The sequence below is a fragment of the Chrysochloris asiatica genome, unplaced genomic scaffold (genome assembly GCF_000296735.1).
Source record: "Chrysochloris asiatica unplaced genomic scaffold, ChrAsi1.0 scaffold00041, whole genome shotgun sequence".
Lineage (NCBI taxonomy): Eukaryota > Metazoa > Chordata > Mammalia > Afrosoricida > Chrysochloridae > Chrysochloris > Chrysochloris asiatica.
In genome coordinates, this window is record NW_006408559.1 from 21696898 (window position 1) to 21712799 (window position 15902).

A 15902-nucleotide genomic window follows, 5' to 3' on the forward strand; every position below is an offset into this window, starting at 1 on the left:
GTCTGCGCAGTTCTCGCACATCGTTTAACTGCCGCCCTCCATGATAGAAGCCCTCGTGCTTGGTAGTCAGTAGATATTTAGGTGCTACTTTTTAACATAACTGCCTCTAATCCTGTCTAATTAATATCATGGTTGTTGTTACGTGTCTATTGAGTGATTTGGTTCTGACTCTTATAGACCCTACAGGGTTTCCAGGGAGTGGCTGCTGAGTTTAAACTGCTGACCTTGCAGTTAGCAGTCTAGTGTGTGTCCTACAGCCCCACACCACGTTAGGATTGACAACATACAGGATCATTAGATCAGATCATAAAATGGAGGATAATTACATCATACTGGTCACAATTGAATCCATGAGAGACATCCTTGACAAGGTCAGCAACCAGCATTCCCAAGTTTCAGGGCCCCAGGGAGTACGCAAGGTCAAAATCACACAATCCTTTTATCTTCTCACCACACCCTTTAGCCAGTGGAGGTGAGAGAACATGGTTCTGACCTTCTGTGGCCTTCAGTTCCAGGGAGGGCAGGTAGTGACCCTGGGGACAGATTTAGACTTGCTGCTGACCACTGAAGGGACACCTATTGCCTTCCCGCTTTTTCGTGCATCTGAAGAAACACAATTAAACTCGTCATACTTGGATAACCAGTTGCTGCCAATATACAATTTAAATCATTACTTCAAAATACTTTTGTTGTTAAATGCCATCGAGTCAGTTCTGATTCAGAGCAACCCTGTGTAGGGTTTCTGAGGAGTAACAGGTGAGTTCTGACCACCAACATCGCGGTTCAAACCTACCTTGAGGTCTATGCTTATCCCACAGCACCACACCAGGATGGACAAATCAACAAGAATGCTGCAAAGTCATAGAATTATTCAATAAAAAGTACCAAAATACAACGTTATTGTTTCTTGACATCCTGTACATCTCTCTCCCCTTCCCAAAAGAATTCTGTGCTCGGATTCACACCATGCCAAAATGGCAGTTAGGGCATCTTCAAGGAACTCTAATTGTCTTTTAAATAGTCTTTGAGTTTGGGGAACAAAAAGATGTCTGAAGGGGCAGTGCCAGGGCTGTCGGATGAGTGGAGTAAAGTGTCCCCACAGAATTCTCACAGGCTACCCTTGAGTGAGCAGGTGTGCAGTTATTAGGGGGAAAAACTTCTATGGCATAGTTTCCCTGACCTTTAACTCATCAGGGCACTTTGTAATTTTATGGAAACTTCATCTAAGCCTCCACGATTATCCAGTGCACTTCTAGAAAGTCTATTAAGATTACCACATTGAAATCAGTTTTGGAATTTCAATCACCGTAACTGTAAACTGACCTGTGCCTTGAATTTAACTGGCCCACTAGATTGCCTTAGAAACCACAGTTGTAATTGGACCTTTATTTTTGAAGGCACCCTAATGAGGCTAAGACAAGTGTATTAATGAGTGAATGTGTCTGCAGACAGGCATGCTAAAAAATGTTTTGTTTGAAATAAACCCATGCATGTATGAACTGGGATCCGAGTAGCAATACTTTTTTATTTACCTTTGTATTTTCTGGAGATTAATTCTCTGCCCATTAAAAACCTGGACTGTTTTCTCTTAGAACTCTGCTGTCCAGCCCAGTAGACACTAGTCACTTAGTTGTATGGAAATTGAAATTTAGACTTGAATTATCTTAAATAAAAAATATATTTATTTGTACTAGCCACATTTCAAGTGTTCAGTAAGCACATGTTGCTCGAGGCAGCCACACTGGACAGTTCATTTCTCCTATTACAGAACGCTCTACTGGAAAATGCTGCCCTGCACTGTTGTTTCGATTTTACTTGTGTTTATGGGATCTTTTTGTCATACGGGTGTTTTTAAATTTAGTTTTTTAAAATGTTATGTCTTGTTCAAGAAGTTTTAAAAAAATCTTTCTAGGTTGTAGATAAATCCTTTTCATTCTTCTAATATGTGTAGTTCTTTAATCAGCACGTAAATACATCTTTAGGTGTCCTGGTGGGGTGCTGTGGGTTAATGGGCCAGACTGCAAGGTCAACGCAGTCCCAGCTCACCAGCTGCTCCTTGGAAACCCTATACAGGGTCGCTATGGGTCAGAACTGACTCAGCTGCACTTCACAACGACAATAGAAACTACATCTGTATTTAATTTTTATAAATAGTATTGTCTCAGTGATCTAGTTCAGCTGTAGCAAGTAGGTGACATTAGAGAACAGGAATTTCTCATCTGACAGGTTAGGAGGCTAGGACTGCTAATTCTGGGTGTAACTGTAGTGTGAGGTGCTTGTCAGGAGTGTTATCTGAGTTCTCTGGGGCGGTTGTAACAGAGATACCACACGTGGGGGCTTTAACAGATAGAAATGGATTCTCTTACAGTTCAGAATGCCAGCCCTGGGAAAAGGGGCTTGTCTCCTTTCATCTGTTGTCCCAGAATTCCTTGTAATCAATCTTCTCCTGAAGGTGTAAGAGACTGAAGATACAACGCAACCATGTAGATTTCATCTGGCCTTATTGAAATCATGGAAGTGAGGATTTACAACACATAAAATAACATCAGCTCAGGGCTGATCATATCATGGGGGTGATTACATAACTGCAAACCACGGAGAACCCTGACACAGTCAAGTTGGTGCATATTTTGGGGGACAAACAAGTCAATCCATGACAGTAGTCCTGTAAGTTCCTTGACATTCTTTGATGTCTGTCTAGTCTGCTCTTTTTATAACCAAGAAGTGATTAGTTTACTTCCCACCCTATTTGGGTTGACCCAATTAGCATCACAAAGAAAGCCCTATTGCAAAACAGGATCACAGCCACAGTTTCTGGAGACAATTCCTAACAGGTGTGATGTGGGCCTTTGAACTGTAAAAATGGTGCAAGTGGACATCTGGCTGCCTCTCATTTCACAATGGGAAAGGAGAATCAAGACCAATAACCTAAGGTTGACTCCCATGAGGTGAAAGTTAGACATACCTTTATGACAACCTTTATGCCAATTCTGACACCAGCCCTCCATCCCATTCTCTGTTTCTCTACTGGGTTTGATAATTTGTTGGAATGGCCACAGAGAACTCATAGACAATACTCATGGTTAGGGACTTTCTTAGGGTTAGGGAAGTAATGGGTTACAGTGCAGGAGCGGAAACAACTAAGCAATCAGGCAGCTTCTCAGCTCTGCCCCACAGGTTTGGGTTCCATCAGTAAGTGTCTGGAGGAACCCCACTCTGCCAGTAAGCCTTGGCTCAAAGGCACTCGGAGATCTCTTGCTCTGTGGCTGTGAGTCAGGGAGTCTAGATCTGCCAAAGCATGGAGGCACCCCATCTACCAGCAAGCCGCCAGCCCCAAAGCGCTCAACTCTTGCTCCATGGATCATCATGGCCAAGGTAGCCATCTCACTTTGTGCGCTGGGAAATGCACTGAGCTGTCTCGTGCCAGTGCCCTGTGTCCCCAGTCTTACAGCTCTCTGTCTCCTGGGTCCTTTCAAGTTCAAGACATGCTCCGCTATCAGCTCTTTTTGATGGTAGTGATGTCCCTCCTTTCTGCCTCTGCAAAGGCTCATTTTAAGCAAAACGGATCAGTCTCCATATTTCCTTGGTAGAGTTCCCATATACCTTCTTTGCATGGTCCCACCACCACAAGGGTGCCAGACACCTTATTTGCATCATCCCACCCAGTCATTTGATGGGAGTTAAAAGATCATGGCAAGAAAGGCCATATAAAAGAAATCCATTTCACTGCACTAAATCCCAAAAAGATCATTCCCAACCAATGAATAGCTCTTTCCTCAGTGATTTGAAATGCCACCTTTTATCATGTATCAAACTACCATAAGTTGTTTGTGGCCTCTAGTCTGTTTCATTGACCTGCTTGTCTATTGTGTGTATTCTATAATATCTGAATTACTGATTGTGACTTTTAGCATTTCAGAAGCCAAATTCTTCCATGTTCACTTTAACTTTTGTCTGTGTGATTAATCTGGATGTAAACATTATTTTAGAATGAAGATCTTTGCCTTCTCATCTAGGAATATGAGATATTTGTTCTTTTGTTTATGTTTTTATCATAAAAATGTTTTTTTATGTTTAGTAAAATCTAATAGTTTCTGTATATAAGTTTTGCATGTTTATTATGTTTATTCCTAGTCATTTTATAGCTTTTATTGTCATTAAAAAAGAAACTTAATTCTTGCATGTCTTTGTATATTACAATCTTGTTGAATGCTTTTACACTTAGTTCTTATACTTAGTAGATAGTCTTGCACATTCCAGGTTAATAATCATTAGCAAATGAGAATTTTCTGTTTTTTTGTTTTTTCATATGTTATTGTTGTTTAGTGCTGTCAAGTCGGTTCCAATTCCTCGTGACCCTGTATACGGTGTCTGAGGAGAAGGGGGTGAGTTTGAACTGCTGACCTTGTGGTTTGTAGTCCAATACTTACTGTATAGCACCACATCAGGACTCTATGGCCTTCCAAAAGTTAGTGGAAACATGGAATTAAAAGGCAATGGGATTGTTCCTTCAACTTTTTGAAGTCTTCTTGTGTATATATGAATATATCTAAATCTATATCCTGATTCTTTGGCTAGTTCCTCAGGTACATTGATGGTGAGCCTCCTTGCCTCCTTACCAACTGTGACCTTGGGTTACTACATTCACTGTAGTTTTATAGTCCAAATCGTTTGTCAACCTAAGACAATGTCTTTCCATCCCTAGTTTCCTCCTTCTTCCTCACCCCTTCCCTTTTTACCTCTTCCTTCCAGAAATGCTGTTGAATTTTATCATATAACTTTTGGGTCCTGGAGTGGTATGGCAGAGTAAGTACTGCTAATCACAAGGTTACCAGTGTTGCCTCAGGAGCCCTATACAGGGTCGCTATGAGATGGAACCAACTTGATGGTACTTAATACCAACAGCAGGAACAACAGTGAACTGGGGTTAGGGTTTTTGTTTTTAACAAGGAATGTCATGGATTCTATTGAGCCATCTTTACCCTTACTAGGATAGAATATCAGCAAGGCCGTGAGCTAGTATTACTTTAATACTGCTGAAAATGCTTTGCCAATCAAAAAAATAATTGATGCTCATAAGAGCAACAATCCTCTAATTCCCTCCCTCCCCACACCATTCTCGTCTTGGTTTGATACTGGAGGGATGCTAGCCTTGGAGACAGCTGTCCTTCCCTTTCCTCTTATTTGCTTACAGCATGTGTAAACTGGGCCTAACCATTCCCTTGCAGTTGAGGCTAACGTGTTTACAGGATGGGGTCTGGTACCCATTGTAGAACTGGGGCTTTGGGTTGCTTTTCCATTTCTTCTACTTTGTTTATGTAGACCTGGTTTCTGCTTACTCTTGAGTCATTTCCTTTGGAGTTACTTTATTGTCTTTTTGATAATGGCATTCATTGTTGATAATTTTCCCTTTTTCTTTGTATACAACGATTTCATTCCACTTGCTTGTTTTTAGTTAGATAACAGACTGCCACATCTTTCTCCTGTGGAGTGGCTGGTGGCTTCAAGCTGTCAACTTAGGGTATCAGATGACCACTTAACCCCTGGGCCACCAGAGCTCCCCTTTTACTTTGTTGTTGTTGTTAAGTGCCATGGAGTCGGTTCTGACTCACAGTGACTCTGTATAGGGTTTCCAAGGAGCAGCTGGTAATTTTGAACCACCGACTTTACAATTCAAACATACCTTTCGGTTCAGTGTTTATGCTACAGCGCCACACCAGAACATTTTAAGAGAAGTATAACACACATACAGGGAAGTACATATTTCACACAATCTGTAAGTGCCTATAAAGTGTACATTCCATGTAACCAGCACCAGAAAATGAAAGAACACCCTAGGACCCCAGAAGCTCCCATGGTCCCTTTTATCATAGTGCCTTCTATGAAGGGAGTCATCATTCTGATTCCCAAGTTATCAAACTATCTGAATGGAGTGATACAGTGATGTTGTCTGTATTCTTTTGTGTGCGCAGCACACCTTTTCCATTATGGCTTCTTCTGTCCACGGGTGAAGACATCAATTACATCACCTTGTTTTAGGGAAAAGACTTTTTCTTTTGTTATCAGTTGAGCCAAATGAGGTCATATCAGAGTAGGCTGGGGACACGAGAGGAGACGCAGAACTGGCGAAAATGAAAGCGATCAGGAGCCTCTGCTTAGTTGGCTGATGGGGCTCTCTTTTTCTCACTCTCTGGCCCAGCTCAGCAAGTCTTTATTTTTATACTTAAAACTACACGGTACATAATGAATTGACACTTTGATCTTTCCTTGAATTATTACACAGTTTATCACAACATTCCTACACCTGGTCATTAGACAACTTTGACAAAAATATTTCTGTGATGTTCAAACTGACTTTCATCTTCTCTCCCAAGTTAGTGATAAATTGTTTCTTCTTGTTTCCACTAAAAGATTAAGTCAAACTTTACACAAATCATTTCTACTTATCAGACCTTTGATTACATCTTCTTAGTAACATAAGTTTCTATTAATCATCAATGCTTGCACTACTTTATTATTTCTACTAACTAATTATCAATCTTCTACATAATGTACTACTATTTTCATAGTAAAAGTATTATTAACATCTACTTGTTTGGTTTTCTAAAGTATTCATTAAATTGCTTGATAACAGTATTTTTATGTTTCTTTCTTTTGAAGTTATGTGGCATAAAGCCCAACCTGGCTAATTGCTGCAGGAAATGTAGATTATCAAGTTAAAACTACCCTTCACTTGAGTTCATTATTTTCTGCCTATTTACGCAGGGGCTTGTATGTAGGGGTTTGTGAATTCTGGCTGGTGACTGATTGTGGTGAGGTCTATAGGGGTCGGTCAGCTTGACTTTAATTTGTTATCTGCTTTTGTGGTTTCATAAATGGCAGTTACTTTGTACTTAGGTTTTCTGTGAAAGGGAGTAATTTATACAATTCTCTTTGAATTCAAACTACTGAAGTTGAGATCATTGTTGCTAGACTGATTTTTCCCCCCAAGGTTTGCAGAGCTCACAGTAAAGGCTGTGAATATGGCAATATTGTATATTTTTACAAGTGAATTCAGAGTTAACTTGAAGGGAAGATAGAGGCCAGCTTCTGAGAATTATCTGCTTTGCATGATGTTTCTCCTGCTGGGACCGTGTCCAACAGCAGAAGCCAAGTCGCTCCCCGTATTGAACCCTTCTGAGTGGTCTCATTTTATAAGTTGAGAAACACCCAAAGCTACAGAAGCTGAGAGAGACAAGAAAGGACTTCCCTCTAGATTTGACAGAGGCAGAACAAACATCCTGCTGACACCCAGAACTTGGATGGACATCTAGTCTAGCTTTAAGAACTGTGAGAAAATGAATTTGTTTTCTTTAAAACTGCTGATTCTGGTATTTATGGGTTCTTTCGAGGAACAAAACCATTGAGACCTATATATATGGGGGAGTCCTGGTGAGATGCTGTAAGATGAGCACTGAATTGCTAACTCCTTGGAAACTCTATTCAAGGTTGCTGTGGGTTGGAAATGACTGCACTGAACAACACCACAACATATATATGAGGGGCTTTAAAAAGTTTGTAGAAAAAATGGAACTGAAAAATAATGGAATTTTCCCTGAATTTTTGGAAGCCCCCTCATATATAAATATAGGTAGACATTTACTACAAGTAAATGGTTCCTTCAGTTGTGGGGGCTGGAAAGTCCCAAATCTATAGGTCATGCAGCTGACTGGAAGCCTCTGCTGACTCATTGGGCTGTGGGGACTGGCGAATCCAAGTCTGCATACACCTCCAGATCCAGAGGTTAGGCATGAGAAGAGTACAGAGATGAGTGAAAGCTCTGGGCTCAGCCAAAATATCCATTTATATCCTAGAAGCAGACCACACCCCCACAGGAACTCCCCTTTCAACTGATTGGTTCATCACATCACACCACCAAGTCCAGTGTCTGGCCAAACCCCTGAAATCATAGCTGAGCAAAATTGATGCATGTACTTAACCGTCACATAACCCTAGGATACAGAATTTTGTGCTGAGATTTAGGGTGTTCTTCTAACAGATACCTAAACATGTGGAAGTGGGCTTGGAACTGGGCAATGAGTAGAAGCTAGAAGAGTTTTGAAGCATTTGATAGTCAAAGTCAAGATTGCTTTGAAGACACTGTTGGTAGAAACATGGCCCATTAAGGGCAATTCTGATGATGGCTCAGAAATAGAGGAGAGTTGTCATGAGCAAAATGGTGCTAGAAATGTGAATATTAAAAAGGTGATGGTTGTTATAAGTGGCAAAGAACTTGGCCACATTATGTTGAGTGTTTTCTGGAAAATATAACTTTTAAGTGATGAACTTAGATATTTAGCTGATATTTCTAAGCACTGTCTTTAAGATGCAGCATAGTTTCTCCTAGTTTCTTTTTAAAAATTTCTTAATGTTGTGAATTATGTGATCATTTACATGTGAGAAAATTAGCTTTACATTCATCCTATCATATATCGTTTCATTGCCATGGCTACAATCCCCTCCATGCATCATCAACCAACCAAAGGGTATATCCTGCAAGCCTGCCCTCCACCCCCTGGTTGTCAGCACATAGCCCCTCTCCTTCTCTGGGTCTAAAGTCCCCAGTCTCCTAGCTTCTTGGTATCCATCCATAGCCAGACTATGCACAACAGAACAAAACACTGCCCGCTAGTGTGAAACCACTGCTGCTTCCATTGTGCCAATCCATCTTGTTGGGAGCCTTCCACGTTTTAACTGACCCTCCACTTTACCAAGCATGATGTCTCTGGCTGCTTATAATAAAATGCAGACAGAAAGAGAAATTAAGGAATGCATTGTGAAAAAAAAGAACCAAAATCTGAAGATTTGGGACATTCTCTTGTAACAAATTTTTAAACTATGCACTGTAGAGGACACCATGAATATATTAGGACATCTGTTTTCTTAAGAGGTTAGGCCTGTGACCTATATACAACCAACGATCTCAGCAGAAATGGTCCTGTTTCGACTTATGGGGACAGATATGAAACTAAATGAAGGAAAACTCTGATTCCTGCAGTTCCATTGGACCAAGAGAATGAGGCTTCTCACGACCAAAGGAGCACCATCTAGATGTATCTGGAGGACAGAGGATTCTGTCCAAGTCTTGAAATCTAACGGAATTTGCCCTGGTAGATTTTGGACTTAGTTGGTACCCATCACTCCCAACCCTTCAATTTCTCTATTTGGTGTGGAATATCTGTCTTATGTCTTCCTAACCATTGCCCTTTGGAGGCAGATAACTTATATCTCCTGTCTCACAGGTTCACAGATGGAGAGGCATTTAGCCCCAGGATACCCAGAGTCTCATCCATACCTGAGTTAGATGATGAGCTTTGGGACTTATAGATAATGGTAAAATAAGTTCAGACTTTCGGGGATGCTAGGATCAGGTGGATATATTCTGCACATGTGTAGGTCCTGAATTTGGGGTAGGGGACCCAGGTCACAGTGTTATGGAGTGAACTGTGTCCCTTTCCCAAAGAAAAAGATATATTGAAGTCTTAACCCTTGAATGTGACCTTGTTTGGGGAAAGTGGATTGTTCTTTTGTGATTATTTGCATCAGACACAGTTGTACTGCAGTAGGGTAGGTCTTAGTCCTGATCTCTTCAGAATGGTGTTGGATAAAAAGGGAGGTATGCACAGGGGAAGGTTCGTTTATCAGCTAAAGATGACAAGAAATGCCTGAGACTACAGAAGCTGAAAGAGACCAGGAGTACTTTCCCCCTCAGTGCCTACAGACAGAAATTAGTACCCCAGATTTGGACTTCTAGCCTCCAGAAGTGTGACAAACTGAATTTCTGTTCTTTAAAGCCACGTTCTTTGTGCTATTTCATTATGGCAGCCCTGGGACACTGAGACAATGGAAAGTTCCCAAGTGATTTGAGGGAAATGATTATTCATGGTGGGCCTTTTGGACCATGCTAATGAAGTGACTCTGATAGTTTTGGGTGGGTTTGGGACACACCAAGGAGTCTAATCATGTGCTTCGAGGGCTGGGACTTAGAGCCATGTGATATCAGCCCTATCGGGGGGTGAGATGGCTGAAGCTGATCCAATCAGTCCTCTGTACAGACTCATGATATCAATGCTTGAGTGAGCTCAGGGGCACAGAGCTTTGTATTTAGGAATCTTCCCTGACCTCACGCTTTGGGCCTCTCTCTCTGGTTTGTCTCCTTTTACTGTAATAAAACTGTGATCCTCAGTATAGTGTTCTGACTTCTGAGTCCTGCAAATTATGAAAGCTGACAGTGATCATGGGAAACCCTGTGGGTTGTTTTATTTATTTTTTGGGTGGGGAGGGGTTGTCAGAGGTGAGGATGTGCAGATTGACACCTCACTGTATTTCTATTCTTTCCTCTCCTTGCCACTTCCTTCCATCTTGGCCTGTTCTCTGGCTCCCATCCTGCAGTGACAGTCTGGAATAGTAAGTAATCTCTTCCTATCCTCTCTTCCCTTTGCCTCTGGCAGGAGGGGCTGGGGATGAAGATTAAGCAGGAGAAGCAAGAGTGGCTGCTGCAGACACTGGCACCCCGGGGGCTGTGCTCTCGGAGAGACAAGGTACCATGCCAAGACAAGAAGAGACTGAGGGTCCAAGGTGGGACCCTGTCCCTGAGAAGGATGGGGGTCTGGCAGGCCAGGCTCCCTCAGCAGCCCCCGTTTCACCGAGTGCCCCACACACCACTCCTGAGGGCCACTTTGTGTGCCCGGATTGTGGGAAGAGATTCAGCTGGTGGTCATCTCTGAAGATCCACCAGCGGACCCACACCGGGGAGAAACCGTACCTCTGTGGCAAGTGCGGCAAGAGCTTCAGCCAGAAACCGAACCTGACTCGGCACCAGCGGCACCACATGGGCGAGCGGCCCTACCCCTGTCCCGATTGCGTGTGTCGCTTCAGCCAGAAACAGCACCTGCTCAAGCATCAGAAGACGCACTGGAGCCCTGCCTCCCACGCCTGTCCGAAGAACGCCCTCTGCTTCCCACACAAGGTGGGCCTCCGCACTCACCAGCGCGCCTACGCCCGAGACTGCCAGTTGGCGGGGCAGAAGCACCTCAGAGCCACGGTGACCCACCAGTCTTACTCACCCCTGCCAGTGCCGCAAGGATCCCCCAAGTGGGCCTGGCTGAGGCCCTGTCCCCGGTGGTGGGGCAGGCCGGCTTCTCATGGCTCAGTGGCTATGACCTCTGTACCTGGCCAGCCTCGTAAATTCATCTGCAGTGAGTGCGGCAAGAGCTTCTCCTGGTGGTGCTCGCTGAACATCCACCAGCGCATCCATACCTGCGAGCGACCTTATCCATGCCCCGAGTGTGGCCGGCGCTTCAGCCAAAAGCCAAACCTGACGCGGCACCGGCGCAACCACACGGGAGAGCGGCCTTACTTGTGCACTGCCTGTGGGCGCAGCTTCCGACAAAAACAACACTTGCTCAAACATCGTGGAGTCCTGGCCCCTGTCCCCTGTCCCAAGGATGAGATGCTTTGAGGCTCAGCGGGATGTACTTCCTGTTGGATGGCTGGGGGCTTTGTGAGCCCCAGGGTCAGACGCCATCAAAGGCAAGCGCCTTAGATTTAGGCTTGAGATCAGGAACTGAAAAGATGAGAGGAGCCGGGAAGACCAGGCCTTCTGTCCCTGGAACCTGGTGTGTCTCTGCTGGGCCAAAAGCCTCCTAGTGTACCCCTCAGGTGGCACCCCAGGGAGGAAGGGCGGAAGTTGGCGGGTAGAACAGAGATGCAAGTTAGTTAGATGTGACTCAGGTTGTCAGTCACTCTGAGAACCATGGACTGGAAGCCAGAGTTGTTTGGAGAGGGGTCAGCATAGCCCCAGTGCCCAGAGCAGCGCTGGGTGCTTAGTGGCCACTGGACAGATATTTTGGAAGAAGGAAAGTTTAGATGAGACTCCAAGCCTGGGTGTCTCACTGTCCATTGTTGTGTGTAGGGGACTTGACCTCAGTTGGGCCTGTGTGGTAGGGCGAAGGCATACGTTGGTGATCTCTGCTGAAGTTTGGTAGCTTGGGGATTGTCCCTGTGCCTGTCCCACTGGGCCCCTCACCAGCCCCAGGGCTTTTTTTTTTTTTTTTTAATGTTTTATTGTGAATTATGTGATAGTTTACATGGGAGAACATTAGTTTTATATTCATTCTATCAAATATCGTCTCATTGCCATGGTTACAGTCCCCTCCATGCAATCCTTCCCCCGTACCCCCCAGTCGTCAGCACACAGCCCCTCTCCCTCTCTGGATCTAAAGTCTCCATCAGCTCCATTGCTCCACATCATCATCTCTGCCTCCATTTCAGGCATCACTGCTTCTCTGGGTAGAGTCCCACTCTCTGCTCTTCTCCCTTGATGGTCCTAGGGACCTCCGCTCCTAGACTGAAAAGTTAATCACGCCCCTCCTTGCTATAAAATGTCTACCTTTACATTTCCGACCCTCACAATCAGTCCTGATAACAATTATTCACTATTGTATCACAAGAGACCCGTCTACATTTCATTGCATCAGCCCCGCCTATTCAGATTGGATGCTACTCACTGGAGATTCTACTTTCCTCCAGGCCCTCTGGATCTAGGTTCCCTCCTGAAAGCTTGTAAGCCAGTCACTTCTTGCCTTTGCAGCCCCCCCACCCCCCATTTTGGGTAGCCAATGTCCAAGTTGCCCATCCCTTGTCTACTCTGTGTGTGGAGGGGGTGGGAATGATTCTTGCTGTAAGGATTTGTTCCCTCTTTTGAGCTACTGCATCCATAGGTGTGCAGCCCCAGGGCTTTTGAGAGAAAATGAAGTCTTGTCAGTTACATGTGGTCTGCAGTCCTTTCCAATTCCCTCTACCCTGGGTCTGTGAGTTTGAGGGACCCACCCATTGGCCCCAGGACAGAAAAGGGGCCTTTTTGTGAGCATAGTGACTCCGGCCCCATGTGTGTGTTTATGTGTGTGTGTGTCTATGTGTGGTATGTGTGTGTGGTGTGTGTATGTGTATGGTATGTGCATGTATGTGTGTGTGGTATGTGCATGTATTGTGGTGTGTGTGTGTGTGGTGTGTGCATGTGTGTGGTATGCATGTATGTGTGTGTATGTGTGTGTGGTGTGTGTATGTGTGTGGTATGCATGTATGTGTGTGTATGTGTGTGGTATGTGTGTATGTGTGTCTATGTGTGTGTGGTGTGTGTGTATGTGTGTTTGGTGTGTGTGGTATGTGTATGTGTGGTGTGTGTGGTATGTATGTGTGTGTGTGGTATGTGTGTATGTGTGTGGTGTCTGTGGTATGTGTGTGTATGTGTGTGTGGTATGTGTGTGGTGTGTGTGTATATGGGTGTATGTGTGTGTATATGTGTGTGCATGTGTGTGGTATGTGTGTATGTGGCATGTGTGTATATATGTGTTTGGAGGGGGGTGTGGGGTAGTGTTCTCTTTTCTCTAAGTCAAGTAATCATCGTCTCTCCGCTATCCCCTTAACTTGCAACCACCCAGTGGTCATGTTCTCAAGGCAGGGTCACCATGGCTCTGGCCACCTACAGAAGACCCAGGGCTCTCAAGCAGGCCATGGTCTTGGACCAGGTCTTCCCAGATGGAGGAGAGTCTGGCAGAGGGTGCAGGATTCAGTGTGACCTGTAGGAGGGAGATGGCCCAGTCCTCTGGATCCCGGGCTGCCTTCACTGGCAGCGGCTGGGACTCAGCTGACGTCTGTCACTCATTCAGATCTCGTTTAAGCTTTTCCACTTGGCAAAAGCTCTAATTATTGTGGCCTCCCAGAAGTACACATTGAGGGGCTGCGTAAAACTCAGAGTTCCCATACAGCATTGTACCCCTCATCCTTCCATGGTCTGACATCTGATAACCCATCCTCCAATACCTTGTCCCATGCCCTGCCCAGTTGACCATCAAGAGCTGAGCTGGAATAGGGGGTCAGTGTTTACACCTGTAGGATCACTCAGCACGTCTGATCAGCCCCACCCCTTATACCTCCCTGGCTCTCTGAAGTTGCCCTTACCCAGCCTGCCTGCCTGCCTGCCAGGGGACTGAGTGTCTGAGGTTCATCCAGACCCACTTTCACCTGCATGGGTTCATGCATGGTGTCACTCATCTTGAGCTGGCAGGACAGAGCCCTCTGGACAGAATCTGGAGAATTCCGTAGGTGGGAATGTCATCTTCCATAAGTGACCTGCTTAATGATGATCAATCACACAGCTGTGTGGGACTTGGGGCTTAATGGTGCAGCTTTGGCTCCCCATGCAAATTCATCAGCGTGCCACTCCCTGATACCAGGGACTGGCCTCTCAGAGACAGATGTGTGAGGTTCCAAGGTGACCAGGCTGACCCTAATACTGAGGTGGGTGAGACACCCACCCAGGAGCCCCTGGAAGAAACCACTGTATGTTCACACAGCCTGGGACACCCTACACAGGGTCTAACCCATTATCTAATCTCACTAGGATGAAGTTGGTATTTGACACCCTAGGTGAAGGGGTTGGGGATGGTGTGATATGTCTACCAAGGTTGCCACAATTGGTGTCAGGTGTCAGGCTTCCTGTTAGCTTCTTCCACTGTCACAGCCACCAACTTCACTGAGCACTGCAACGCCCACATGGGTCTTCATCCCTTTCCCTTTTAAAATCATGAAACCAGGTCTGAATACGAAGGAGAAGGCATATTATTAAATTAGAGAAGTTCAGACTAGTTACAGTCCAAAAATAGGGGGCATGCTGAGATTAAGGGGCTGTACGGGGGAACAGAAAACAACCACAAATAAATCAAGACTTAAAGGATTTCTGTCTCACCCATGGCCAGGTGCAGGTGTGCAATGAAAATCAGCACCTAAAATGTTGGTAGTACAGTAAAGGAGTTCTGGTAGCGTAGTGGTTATGAATTGGGCTGCTAACCTCAAGGTCAGCAGTTCAAAAACTGTTCCGCGGGAGACAGATGAGGCTTTCTGCTCCCATAAAGATTTGTAACCTCGGAAACTCTGTGCAGGGTCACTATGAGTCGGAACCGACTCTATGGTACTTAACAACAACACAGTAAAGGAGTTGAGTTTTAAAAGAAATTAGACTCAGCATGGTTAGTAGTGTTTGGAGTGTAGGATAAGCACCGGACTTTGAACCACAAGAACAGAGGTTTGATCCCACCAGCTGCTCTGAGGGAGAATGGTGAGGCTTTTTGCTTCCATAAAGATTGGCAGCCTCAGAAACCCTACATAGGGTCACTATGATTCGAACTGACATGATGGCAATAAAAACAATTGGACAATGTGACCTGGAAGGCATGATGCTCCCAGTGCCAAGAAGTTAGAACTACTGTCTCCCCTCACATCTTACCCCAAGTCCAAATGCTAGAAAGAGCTTCCATTTTTGTTGGAAATAGTGGATAGAGTCAGACAGTTCCGGGGGTAAATTAGGGCTCTGACACTTTAGGTGTGGAACCCTGGGCAGGTAGCCTATATAAAGTAAATAGCACAACTGGAATACTACTTGTGCAGTATTTGTGTCTCCCTGCCTCTGCCTCACTGCATTTTCCCCATACAGATAATGTCCCCAGTGTCCAGTAATTAGGGTTTGGATGAATTGCTCTCATATCTCATATCTGGATTTTAATACCAAGGAAAGGGGAACTTTGGAGCAGGTACAGTCTTGCACTCAGAGCCCCACCCTCCCACCAGTCTGAGGTTGCCCCTCCTTGCACACCTGCACATGGGTTATCCAACAGAGTGGAGGCCTCTTCTTCGTGCCCCCATTCCTGAGCTCAACTGTTTCCCTTTGTTTTTGCCCTACCTTCATTTAGTGATGAAGACCAAAGAGCACAGCCTTTGGTATGGATAACATCTTAATGTAAAGAAAACAAAAATCCTCACCACTGGACCAGTAAACAACATTCTTAGCAATGGAGAAAAGATTG

The 15902-nt window shown here is 44.7% G+C and overlaps 1 protein-coding gene across 1 annotated transcript in view; it reads left to right on the top strand.

Annotated features, from left to right (window-relative positions):
• The window catches only part of ZNF775 (zinc finger protein 775), a 32250-nt gene that overhangs the window by 11662 nt on the left and 4686 nt on the right, over positions 1-15902 (top strand). The window contains exons 3-4 of the mRNA XM_006861297.1: positions 10491-10561; positions 10594-11453. Coding sequence (XP_006861359.1) covers positions 10491-10561; positions 10594-11453 — 931 coding nt within the window. The remainder of the gene's footprint in view (positions 1-10490; positions 10562-10593; positions 11454-15902) is intronic.